Source organism: Mauremys reevesii, linkage group 21 (assembly GCF_016161935.1).
Source record: "Mauremys reevesii isolate NIE-2019 linkage group 21, ASM1616193v1, whole genome shotgun sequence".
In the NCBI taxonomy this organism is placed as follows: Eukaryota; Metazoa; Chordata; order Testudines; family Geoemydidae; genus Mauremys; species Mauremys reevesii.
In genome coordinates this window covers 5,903,345-5,916,839 of record NC_052643.1, presented here as the reverse complement: position 1 = coordinate 5,916,839, position 13,495 = coordinate 5,903,345, and the positions used below count along the sequence as shown (strand labels likewise).

The 13,495-nt window shown below is 43.1% G+C and overlaps 1 protein-coding gene across 3 annotated transcripts in view; it reads left to right on the top strand.

Annotated features, from left to right (window-relative positions):
- The first annotated feature begins 676 nt into the window (after positions 1-676).
- CAPZB (capping actin protein of muscle Z-line subunit beta) overlaps positions 677-13,495 on the top strand; it is a 107,061-nt gene continuing 94,242 nt past the window's right edge. For 2 of the 3 annotated variants that reach the window (XM_039508698.1, XM_039508696.1), the window contains exon 1: positions 1,450-1,470. In XM_039508698.1, coding sequence (XP_039364632.1) covers positions 1,465-1,470 — 6 coding nt within the window. In that variant the 5' untranslated portion in view covers positions 1,450-1,464. Of the gene's footprint in view, positions 829-1,449; positions 1,471-13,495 lie in introns of those variants that run through there. The other variant, XM_039508697.1, reaches the window with a different exon arrangement.

The window sequence follows — 13,495 nt, the reverse complement described above, 5'->3', positions numbered from 1 at the left end:
TAACGTTGTTTTAGCATTTTTTTCAGCTTATAGCTACACCTTGCCCTTACTGTTGTGAGAACCCTTCCCAACCTGACCCCAAGTTTAAACACACGCAGGGACGCCTGTCTGAGCCTGCAGACAGCCTGAAACAGCAGCTGCCAGAGAGATGACTGGCTGCCCGCTTATCTGCAAGGAACAAGATGAACTCTGAAGCCCAAGGAGTAACATTTACACGGTGAAACTCCCCACACCTTTCTCCCAGCCCAGCTCTGCCAACACACGCCTTTGCCTTTGGGTTGGGTCTCTTACTTCCCCATCGGCCTCTCCTCCTCCTGCCCGGATTGGTCCCTCCCCTCGCACTCTCCTCCCTTCTGGCTCCCCCACTCTCCCTGCAGTTGGTTGCTCCCGCCTGCCCTCTGGCTCCTCCCGGCTCTCTCTCCTCCACGTTTGTTCCCCTCGCCCCATCTCACCCCTCGGGATGTTCTTTCGCCCCGCCATCCCTCGGGTTTGCCTCTCCCTTCCCCCTCATTCTGTCTTGGTTGAGCTCGTCTTTCCCCCCAGGGGAAGAGAATGGTCTCTCCCACTCCTAGCTCCTCCCTTCCCCCCGCAGGACGCGTGCCGCGCTCCATACTTGGCGATACCTAGCGAACCGCCTTCTGATTGGTTAGGAGGCGGCGCTGGGCGGGGCCCAACGGCAGTGACCCGGATGTGCACTCCTAGGCAACGGGCACGGCGGAAGTGGCAGGGCCGCGGCCTGGCTCAGAGAGAAACCGGACGGGACCGGGAGCCGCCGCCGCCAGCGCCACCGCCACCACCCCTAGAGCCCAGCCCAGCGGAGCCATCATGGTAAGCGGGGCTCGGAGCTGAGGGCCGCCGGAGCGGGGCTGTGCCCCCACGCTTACCCTGGGACCCAGCTCCCTGTGCTCCCTTCCCCTGGGGACTCGGGGGCTGTCGCCCCTCGCTCGGCTCTGTCTCCCGGCCCCCGGGGGCATGTCCTTCCCCTGTTTGTCGTATGGTCCCCTCGCTCCCCGTGCAGCTGGGGCTCCTTCCTTCTCCCCGGCGGCCTGGGCCCGTTGCGCTTCCTGCTCCCGGGCGGAGCAGGCATGGCTTCCCTGGGCTCCGAGCAAGCTCTTGGCAGGAGGTGCTGCGGGGTGGGAACTGAGGGCGGATTTCGTGGCTGGAGAGTAGCGTGGGAAGGGTTGGGACAGGGTTGGGTAGTGACTTGGGGAGGGTCTGGGAACGGGGGGCTCCAGGGCCTGCATGATGTAAAGGGAGGCAGGATGGCTCCAAGGGGAGGAGGGTGGAAGCAGGGAGGTGAGGGGAGGGGTGTTCTGCTAGTGTGATTTGGTGGTGAGGGAAAGATGCGTTAGCAGGTGCCTTGAGGGCTGCCTGGTGCTGCAAGGGGAGAGGCTTGGAGGAGGAAGGAAAGGCTCCATGAGCTGAATGGTGCGTGACAGATGATGGACTGGGGACTGTGCACTCATGGTGGTATGTAGTTTCTGACACAGGGAGTGATTCTCCTCTGTAAACCCTTGACCTGAACTCCAGAAAGTTAGAAGGGTGATGTCAGCTACGATGGTGAGAATGAGAGTCTTGTTGATGTTTGTAACAGACGAATGAGCTATTGGAGCTCTTTACAGCTGTTGTGAACTACTGCAGAGCTTAATTTCTGAATGCAAAGATTTCAGAAGTCAACAGGGCATGTGTTTCTTAAAATATTTACTTGTTTTACAACTCACTGTCCATTTCTGTTATCACATTTTCAAATGAATGTATACTGTTTAGTCCTTTACAGCTTTTCAGTGCTGGTACTCTGATCCTGTGTTTTAAATGTGTCTTTTTACAGAAGAACAAATGTAACTATGCAGCTGTAACTTTTAAAATTAGCTATTGTGATTATATAGTAGCACCCCTTAACAAAGGTGGCTGGCTAAATTGTTACTGCTACTTATAAAACTCAAATTGTCATTTTAAGGCTTGGGCTTCTCAGCAAAACATGCAGACTTCTTTATTAAAGTGGACTGAAATTTCATAATTTTAATACCCGATACTACGAAAACATCTTCAAGGATAAGCTGATCTTTCTTCCTAGGAAAGTCTGTACTTAGCACTAAGAATGTGCTAAATACAGGAAAAGTCATCTCACTTGCAAGACCGTATCATGACTGAGAGTTTTGTTTTTTTACATGGATACATAGGTTTGCTCAGTCTTGTATAAGGAGATCTGAGGACTGTTTAGTGAATGGAATAACCTGTTTCTTCAATATCCCAATTTTTGTGATTAAAATGGACAGCAATTTTTACTCTTCATAGATTCCATTTGCTACTTCAGATATAAACAAACACAAGACTGGCAACAGTGACCAAGCTTCTGATGCAGTAGTCAGATTTGCCTGGACAGTCTCATTTCTGTGTAATGCCCCACTTAAAGCAATGCAGCTTATGTCTGAGGGATGTCCCTGCATTCAGCAGATTGTAAGACTGAGGCACCAAAGTGGTGGTAGAATAGTTTGGATCTTACAGTTGAAGGTGTAAAGAGAATTAATATAGCTGTATGAAGACGGGTTGAGAAGACACCATTGATGTGCCATCCTAAATGTTGTAGAATAATACTTTGTTTTGGGGACTACTTGGATGCAGCATCAGTATCTGAAACCTTCATTGTTGCTTTCAAGAACTTTAAGGAACAATCCTTTATTTTTCTCCAAAGCAGCTGATAAGGACCCTGCACCTGCTGTAAAATTTAAATATTTATTTTGTGTATTACAGTAGTTTTTAGAGGCCCCAACCAAGACTCAGACCACATTGTAAGTCCTCAGTGGATGGAATCCAGTCATGGCTTGCATAATTAAAAGCTTACTTGCCAGACTACATAAATTCCAATGGTAGCATGTGCAAGGTACTTGATAAATTATTCTGATTGTGCTCACAAACATCCTGTTTTTTGTTATCTACACCTAATGCAAAGAAGAGTAAACAAAAAATCTGAGTAACCCCCTCCCCCCAGTTAAGTAAATATCAATTTAAATTGTCTGATGAATCATTGCCTGCACTTGATCTATTATAATTTTGGGAGGTAGCTAAAAAGCATGGCCAATGATGCATAGGTATAACGCTGATACCAGGGTACATGTTCTTGGTGTGCTCTTCTAAGTGGCTTAAGATTTTTCAGGGAAAGGACTGTTGTGCAGGCACATTGGTGCTTGACAAATAAATAAGTCTTGGTTTGTGGAGCTGCTAGCAAACCAGTGTTATTAAGTGAGAAAAGAAAATTAAGCCACCGAAGACATTGTTTCCCAAACATTTGAAAGCCGATCTCCAGCCCCATAAGAAAATCAAACCAAGTGACCCCCCTCTATCAACCCCATCATGTAAGGTTGAAGGCCTACTGTTGTAGGCTATGTCTTCCATGTCCTTTGTGCCCCATCCTTTGGGAAATATTGACTTATGATTTCGAAAGCACATGAGATCTTCGTAGTCAAATGAAGTGTGTAAATTAACTTATCTTAAATGTATTGAAAATTTGCCTTTGATCAGATTGAGACATTCAGTTTGAAAATCAACTTTTAGTGTTAACAACCCAAGTAAATGTATGGCAAATACTATGTCTTCATAATTTCAGTGACATTATATCCTCTTAAGGAATGCCTTCTTGTTTAGCTTGTTCTGCTGTATGATCTGTAGAATAATTCATTCTCTAAACTAGGGTAATTCAGGCATAACTTCCTCATATTTGGTATAGACGTACTATGGCATTACACTATTCAGCATCCAGCTGTAAAAGTCAATATACAATGTAATAAGTTTAGGCTTTATTTTTAGAGCATTTAGTACTGTACTTGCACAGAGAAATGCCTCCTTTTGGAGGAGGGAGGCATTGCTGTCCTATTAAATTTCTACTTGTACTGTTGTCACCCATGCTTTCTGTCAATCTGTTCTGCTCTGCAATGAACAGCTGATGAGAGCTGTGAGGACACAGAACTACTGTAGTGGCATCTGGATCTGTTACAAGGTTTGAGCATGCAACATACCAGTCCAATTCAGGTTTGACAGATGCTTGCTTCTGAATATGGTCTAAGCATCTGCAGCTATAGTCTCCTTTTACTCTAGTGCTGTTCTATGTACATAAACCGTAAAACAAAAATAACCCCCTATTCTCCCTTGAATTAGGTTCCATGGGGACCTGAATTTCTCTACCATAGTTACATATGATGATCAGATCATATAAATTTAATTTTAAAGTGATGTGAGTGGAATTTGGTGGTTCTTTAGATCTCTCACTTGCTAGAGAATTAGCACTTTTACTGGACATCTACCACTGTGGAGTATTTTTACAGCATTAATTTTGGGATGCTTAGGCAAATATCTTGTGGAGTTATGAAAGGCGTTTGTTTTGACCTCATGGTTAAGATGGGCTTCAGACTAATGTGCTAAGCTCTGTTTTCACTTCGATACTTGTTCAAATTGGAGTGCTTAAAAAATATGCGTCTTTTTCAGAGAATTTGGGGCAATAGAATTAAAGATGTGTATATGCAACTTAATCAAAACTTGCCTGTCACTTCCCCTATCATCTCATGGTTTTGTTGTGTGCATGTGCTCAACTGTGGTAGGTTATCAAACCCAAATATCATATTATACTTGCACCTTTTCAGGTGGCAGGAATGGGTAAGTTTTAAACCAAGGAGCATTCTGACAGGAGAAATATTTAGGACTCCTAATTGACTGGAGCTAGAGAGTACACAAGCAAGTTTATTAGAAATCTTCTATGCTGAAAGAGAGGAGAACTGGAGGAGGAATGTGATGTGAAGACTCAAGAGGGGAACTTAACCTTATCAGATAGTGTGGGGAGGAGTAACTAGGAGTGAAAAAGCAGCTTCCTTTTCCCATGTCCCCCGCCAAGGATACTGGGCAGTGAAAAACCCTGTATTTCTCCATTGTGCATAGGGTCCAGAGAGCACAAACGTTTCCAGGCAAAAAGCTTAGTTGTGTAGAAGTTTGAGTGCGCACAATTTTATAAAAATGTTGCATACTTTATAAAAATAAATGGTAAAACCCTAGAATTTTAATCTGAATTTTTTTAAACACCTAAATGTTTGAAAACACATAAATGCAGTTAATATACCCAAACAACCTAACCTCTGCCCCAGTCATCTAGACAGACTTCTCAAGCTTAACTCCACCTCAGAGTTGGCTGCCTCGGAATTCTCTTGAACATCATTAAACTGAATCCCCTCTATAATAATCTAAAAATGAAGAATCCATGCTAGTGAACTATCAAAGGTATGATGAAGTCTGAACTATGGTTGGGTTCTCTCTTAATGATGGTAACTGTGACAGGTGAAATATAACTGGTAGTAGGTAGTGCTGCTTCTGGTAATTTGGATGTTGTGTTAAATCTCAGTTGTAGACTTTGGGTTGCTACTTCATTGAAATGTTTCAGAGGGGAGGCATTCCAGTTCTTGATGTAAGGATTTTTAAAGCCTTTCCTTAGATTTATAGAGGCTCTGGGCCTGGCACAGCTCCCTGCTCAGCTAAGGCAATCTGGGGCCCTAGTCCAGTGAAGTGCGGGCACCGTGACTTTTGTGGGGGCATATGAAATTTTGTTACAACAAACTTTTAAAAAAATAACTTATTAATAGTAAATTTTCTTTACATTGAAAAGATTTATTGTATTTACATGATGCTTCCAAATAACTGTGACACTAGACTGTCACTAGTGTAATATTTTTGACTGTCCAAATTGTGGCCAGAACAAAAACTTGAGAATCAGGCACACCACCATATAAGGGTTCCTATGGCCATGCCCTTTTTCTGTGGCTCTAGCCAACCATGGACCTGTCACCAACTTGAACTAGTAGTGGCACGTGCCACACACATGATCTCACTTCTGGACTTGTGGAGGGGAGTGAGGGGCCTGCCACCATTCCTTTTTGAACAGGTTGGGGCATTTCTCCATGTGCGTTGCAGTTTGTATGAAAGGAAGAAGGTCTCTGACTACACCCATCCCAGCAGAAGATGCTACATGGGCAACACTACTTCAGCAAAGGCCTTTCCAACTCAGACCTCTGGAGGAGGGGTGTGTGTGTGTGTGTGTGTGTCTTCACTGCAAAGTTGACTAGTTACCAGCCTGTGTGACAACAAACTACACCACCTCCTGTGCTTGCTAGTCCTGGTTGAAAACACCATTTAAGTGAAAGACTTTTGTATGATGACAAAAAGGGGTTGGGGCAACACCTGAGTAAGAGCTGAGGTTAACTCCGCAGTGGAAATATATCCTTAGTAATCCAGAGCCCATACATTACATTTTTTTCCCCTCCTGTAAGGATATAATCTTGTTTGTTTAGCTGGTACTTGGCTGTCTTTTCAGCTGACAGAGGTACTCAGTTTGAAACTGATATCCTTCTACTAACTTCCCCAGTTATTTTTGTATTGGTGCATACTAGAATTAAGTGTCCTGTCGTTACTGCAGATGTCTGGTGGCTGCAGTTTGCTACTCTCCTCTTGCTGTGTTTATGTGGCACAGGCAATAAAAATATTATCTAGACCACTGGCTCTCAACCTTTCCAGACAACTGTATCCCTTTCAGGTGTCAGATTTGTCTTACATACCCCCCAAGTTTCACCTCACTTAAAAACTACTTGCTTACAAAACCAGACGTAAAAATACAAAAGTGTCATAGCACATTACTACTGAAAAATTGCTTATTTTATTATTTTTACCATATAATTATAAAATCAATTGGAATATAAATATTGTACTTACATTTCAGTGTATATAGGGCAGTATAAACAAGTCGTGTGACATTTTAGTTTGTACTGACTTCACTAGTGCTTTTTCTGTGGCCTGATGTAAAACTAGACAGATAGCTAGATGAGTTGATGTACCTCCCTGGAAGACCTCTGTCTAGTACCACTTAGGCAGAGGTGAAACTAAAACAGCTGCTGGCTGTTCTCCTAACAGTGGAGTCAGGGCTTATTCTAAATTTTATTCTTCCACTTCTTTGTGGCATGAATCTCATGGTATGTCAATCTGTGAAGGGCTAGATAAAGCAATTGCTCATTATGAGTTGCAAAGAAGTTTAGGTTGGTAGTCTAGAAACTTGGTTGCCAGTCAGATTATTCTGCTGATTTGTGGGTTTTTTTTGAGGTGTACAATATTGAGGTCTATCACTGTGGTAAGAAGAGCCAGCAGCCTCCAGAAGTAACTTCTTAAAAAAACAAAACAAAAAAAACCCACACCTAGATATAAGGGTAGGTTTTTCTTAGAAATAAAGCATTCTGTGGAGCACTAAAAGCTCTTTACATTTAAATTTGGCAGTTGAACAAGAATACTACTCAGGTATTGTTTCTAGTTTAGCCTTCAGTTTTGTCCAGTTCTTTCTAGCGTTTGTGTCTTTGGATACCTCTATAGAAGGTCATAACTGAAGTCATGCAAGCATAACAGTGCTTCAGCTAAAGTCCTCTAAAACAGCAGGTTAGTGGGAAATAGTGTCACAGCTTGATTTTAGTTTCTTCTCTTTGAATTGCAAACCCAAGTTGACCTTTGTTCCTACAGCCTGCAATGGAAAACAGGTTCCAAATATGAAATGCAGATGAGATCATTGCCATTCTATTTCTTGTAAAAGCAGCAGATTGACCCTATTCTGTCAGATCGCTTAGCACAGACTTCTGTAGAAATGGAAGCTTTTTCTCGTGGTTCATTAGTATCAAATAACAAGGCCTAAAACTGAAGTATTTTAATGAGAAGCTCCAAGCAGGTATAAAGTAGTGGGTTCTCTCTGGGTATGTCTACCTTGCAGTTAGACTCCCGTGGCTGGCCTATGGCAGCTGACTTGGGCTCAAGGGGCTTGGGCTGCAGGTTGCAATGTATACTTTTGGGCTCAGGTTTGAGCTTGGGCTTTAAGACTCTCTGAGTTTGGAGGGTCCCAGAGCTTGGGCTGCAGCCTGAGCTTGGAAGCCTATGCTACAATTAAACAGCCCTATGCCCTGCAAGCCTGAGTTAGCTGGCATGGGCCAGCCTTGGGATTTTAGTTGTGGTGTAGACATACACTAAAAGGTCTCATGTCTTCTCAAAGTGCTGTCACTCAGTGTTTGGGCACATGCCTTGTATTCAAGCTTCTTGCAAACTGAGTTGCACAGGAACTGAGTTGCAGAATTGTCTGTAAGTGTGAACTTACAAGTTTTCGATCTCTTGCATTGAGAGAAGAAAAAGCATAAACTTTTTTTTCATATACTTAAGCTTTAGGATCAATATCCTGTACTGTTGCAGTAAGATTAAATTGCCTAAAACCCCAGAATACTTTTAGTTTAGAAAGCATTTACTTCTAAAGGTTTTTTCTTCACTGCAAAAGTGTGTGTTTTACATCAAGATAGCCACCTCAAGTCAGAAAACATAGCCAGAAGGACATCATCTTCAAACATAATCAGCTTCAAATTTGTGAAAAGTACTTAGGGGAATTCGTGTGCACATAAAGCACCTAGACAATTCGTTTGGTTTTACAATCACTTTATGTAGAAGTTTCCCTTCTTTGCAGCTGTGCGAAAGACACCCCCCCCCCAAAAAAAAAAAAAACAGGAAATGGACTAAACAGGGTGGATGGTGAAGTGTTATTAAATGCACAGGGTACACTTCCTCTAATCTTTGTTTGTAGCGTTAGCAATTGACCAACTTTCACACAAGTGACTGAATACTTACCAAAATATTTTGCAGGATAACTGTTCAAAACCCATGTAGTTAAAGGCAGTCCTTCTAGGTCACATCCTGTCGTTAACCTTAAGGCACTACCGAGATCAAATTGTACATCAAGTAGCTGTTTGAAAATTAATGGAAAATCTGTTTAATTAGAGAGGTAATCCCTCCTAGTTAAACTTGCCAAAAGATGAAATTATGCAAAAAACCCCACAAACTTCCAGTGTTAAGCATGTGGCTCAAAATAATATCTGAAAAATACTTCATGAGTAAGGTTAAGATTTTTGTCATGGTTATTTTTAGTAAAAGTCAGACAGGTTGCAGGCAATAAACAAAAATTCATGAAAGCCTGTGACCTGTTTAGGGGGCGGGCTGGCAGCCTGGAGCCTCCCCCTTCTCGCCACCCGTGGGAGAGGGGCAGGCTGACAGCCCAGAGCTCCATGATAACATATCCTTACTCATGAACAGTTTTACAGAGTAAATGCTGGGCCTTCCAGAAGTGCACTTCAGTTCCGTTCTGTTAATGAGAGTTTTGAACAAGAACCTGTTTTGCTTTTAGAGTTTGGGATAGGAGAAAGCTTGTACTCTGCCTACAATAGCTGGGCCAAACTAGCTAATATAAGATAATGTCTTCAGAGCCATCAGTACGTTTACAGGTATCTTCAAGATTAGGAATATGAGGCTGTTTGTTTTATGAGGCAGTTTTTGTTTTGTTTAAACTTTTGTGGGAACTTCAGAGTTTATTACAAAAATTAAAGGGTGAAAATAGGTGCAAAAAATTAACTTTGCAGTTTTCTAGGTAAGTGTTGGAGTAAATCACTCTTGCCTCCTGTTTGTTTCGTAAACTTTCTAAAAAACCCAAACCCTTATGTTCTGAAAGGTAGCTGGATAGCGTGTTTCATTTTCAACCCATTTTAGCAAGAAAGTAGCTCCCTGGTGGGTGGTCTCCCCCCCCCCCCCCCCGCCCGTTGCTGATAGCATGGATAGTTATCTTTAAAGCTGATAATATGTATGTGGGCATAGGATTGACAAACAGTATGCGCACCTGTGTTGAATACTTCTGAGCTGATTCCCTATGCTGGAAGAGATGGTGGCTTGGTAACCAGGGCCACATTGATTATCAAGCTGCCCTATCTCCTTTCAGAGTGTAGAGCTGGGGCTATGGGTGCCTCCCACCCCCAGAGTCCAGATTAGCTCCCCATTCTGCAAAGAGAGATGACTGTTACTGAGCTGCCATCTCTTTCTGGATCCCAGAGTTGGGTCCTGGGAGTTGTGGCACTCCCAAAATTCAGATGAAAATCAGTAAAACCAAATAATGGCTTTTATAACATCTGAGTTTTTTGGTAAAAACTTCAATAGTTAGAAGTATTGTAGAAGTCATAAATCTGATAAGTATTTCATTACTAAGTCAAAACCAGGCAGTTGGAGAGATTAACTTCCTTTATCAGGAGATGGAAGGAAGTAGTGGGAGGAATCCATGTCTTTGCAACTTATTAAACTCCCCTATTACTGCTCAGGTCAGTTCTTACATTTCCATTGCTTTGATAAAGTTAAGGCTGGTAAGATTTTGTGACACCACTCTAATTTTCAAAGTTTTTGTGTAGTTGTAGTCAGCCACGTCATCAGGTTTTCTAAGCTGTTACAATGAGTGGCAGTAAACTAATATCTAGTGATGCTTTTTGAGCAGACTTTAAGAATAGGGGAGAAGAAAAGAGAAATTCAGTACAATGTACTACTAGAGCTATTTGTCCGAATGCTTCACAAATTCTAATTTGGCAGATACCTTCCAGAACTAATAGGGGGAAAAACATTCTTCTTAGCTCTGTTATTCACACTCCTTGTTTGCAGTAAGAACAGGAGTACTTGTGGCACCTTAAAGACTAACAAATTTATTTTAGCATGAGCTTTCGTGAGCTACAGCTCACTTCTTCGGATGGTCCCAGACAATTGGAGAGACAAAGTGAGAGAAGTAATTTTTCATTGGAGCAACTTCTGTTGGTTAAGGAGAGAAACTTTTGAGCTACACAGAACTCTTCGTTACATCAAGAAGACATAAGGTCTCAACTGGAGCTCTAATACTTAAAGATTAGCTTAAGCCGTGAAACAAGAGGCTTAATATCCCTTCCAGAATTTGTTAGCATTTGCTCTTATAACTCTGGGTTTTCTTGGTATCCATATAAATGTCCAGACTCTCTGAATTTTGAAGACGAGCTTACCAATGACTTACTGTGGCAATGAGTTCCACAGTCTAATTACCCATGAGTGTCCTTATCAGTGTTGAATTTGCTACCTTTTAATTTCATTGTCCCCTTGTTTTTGTGTTATGAGACAGGGAAAACAGGTGCTCCTGTTTTCTGGGGGCCCCCCCATATTCATCTTACATATTTGTGTTTTGTTAGTTTACTTTAGCAAGAACACTATCCCAACCTCTTCATATGAGTTATTCCAGACCGTTCTGAGCCCCATTTAGTTCTGCAATGTCCCTTTTAAATTGGAATGACTAGTACCGTATGCTGTATTCCAGATGAGGTTACACTGTTGATTTATATAAAGGCATTATAGTTTTCCATATTCTTGATCCCATTCCTTATGCATCCTTAACATGTTTGCTTTTTTGGCTGCAGACATTTTCATTGAGCAGTCTGTCATGACTCCCAGGTTACAAAGCAATCTCGTAACACTACCCCCCCCCCCCAAAAAAAAAAGTGTATAAGCTGAAAGTTTGAAAATCCCTGATCTAGATTACACCTCTTTACAACTACTACTTTGCCCCAATAATGGCATGAGATCAGTCCTATGCATCTGCACACAGCATGTGGCACATCTTCAACAATAGTGGAGTTAAACTGTTTTAGGATATTTTTGGTTTTGATCTAATGCTCTTGCTGGTCAGCCATTCTATACAGAGGCAGCACCAGAAATCTCATTCTGGGGGAGAGACATAAAGGGGTTAGGGATTGTCCGTATTTGAAATGCTACAGCGCTTCAGTGTAGATGCTATTTACGCTGATGGGAGTGGTTCTCCTGTTGGCTTAGGTAATCCACCTCCGTGAGAGGTGATTGTGATGGTTTTCCCCTGTGGGTTGCCACCTGGAACTGGGCTACCACTGAGCCCCCGGCCCACCAGCCTGGGTTCCCTCTCCCACTATATTGCTGTCACAAGCTGCAAAGCCCTCCAAGCTTGCACTTTCACCAGCATTCACACAGACAACTGAGAGCCTGCATGTAACTGCAGCTAGGTAACCATCAGCCTCCCAGCCTAGGACCCCAGAGCAGTACTGTCCTGCTCCGATCAAATCTGGCCAGTATGTGGCTTTAACACCTTGTCCGCCGCTCCCTCAATGTGAAGAGGACCATGCACGCTTGTGGTAACCAAGCTGAGATTTTCTCCAGACACCTTAGTCAAATGCACACTGGTTTGGATTAAAACATAAAGTAAGTTTAACTACAAAAAGATGGATTATAAATGATAGCAAACAGATCAAAGCAGATTACCTGGTAAATAAAAACAAATGCAAACTGATCTTAACATACTAGAAAGGTAGGATATGCATTATCACATTCTTACCCTAGGTAATAAACAGGCTGGCAGATTCTCAAGGCACAAACTGCCTTTGCTTTGCAACTTGGGTTTCTCAGGGAAATCCCTTTAGCCTGGGACCATCACTTTCCCCCAGTTTAGTCTTTGTTCCTCAGGTGTTTCCAGGTGTGGTGGTGTTGGGAGAGTGAGGTACTATCATGATGTCCTTTCCCCCTTTTATATCTCCTCCCCCCTTGCTGGAAAGCTCTTTTGCTTTGACCTAGGTCAAACAGTTCCCATTGTGTAGTGCTGTCTTTGAGAGATTTCTGTTGTACACAGTTCTGGGGTAATCCTTGTGTTTGTGTGCATTTCCTCAATAAGACATTAACATTGTTTGGCCTTTTTACTCTTGTACCTGAAAGGCTGCTTGTGCGTGTTTTCAACCTCCCAACATGTTTCAGTAACACATACATAGCCAAACTTCATAACTTCACATATGATAGCACATAGAATCCAATGAGATATTAATGTCTAGCACAGGGGTCGGCAACCTTTCAGAAGTGGTGTGCCAAGTCTTCATTTATTCATGGTAATTAAGGTTTCGTGTGCCAGTAATACATTTTACAGTTACAGGGGCTGGCGGCAGGGACCCCAGACCAGCAGCGGGCTGAGCCACTCAGCTCACTGCTGGACTAGGGTTCCGTCCACCGTCCCTTGCTAGCCCACGTCCTGGCTGCGAGCCCCTCTCAGCCCGCTGTCTGCCTGGGGTTCTGTCCATCCGGGCCAGCAGCGGGCTGAGTGGGGCTGGTGGCTGGGACCCCAGGCTGCAGCAGCGTGCCACAGTAAATCAGCTAGCGTGCTGCAGGTTGCCGACCCTTGGTCTAGCAGATCATGACTTTTTAGACTACCTCACGTTTTGCACAAAGTATGCCTTATCCTAATGACATGACAGTGTTCAATAAGGAGGTGTCACCATGGTAGCTAGGTAGATGGAAGAATTCTGTCAACATAGCTTTGACTACAGTGGGGGTTAGGTCAGCTTAACTGCATCATTCAGGGGTGTGAAAAGTTCACACCCCCAAGTGACGTAATGTAGCTGGGTTGACCTAATGTTTAGTGTAGACCAGGCCTTAGAAAGAATGGAGAGAAATACAATAGAGAGAGAGGTGTAATATGAAAATACTATGTTAAGAGGATACTGTTAGGCTTGTGAAGTCAAACCCTCAAAAGTTAGGAAATTAAGGTTACCTGTGCAACCTTAATTCGGCCCCCTTGAGCATATGCATTCTGATAGTATGTGATCAT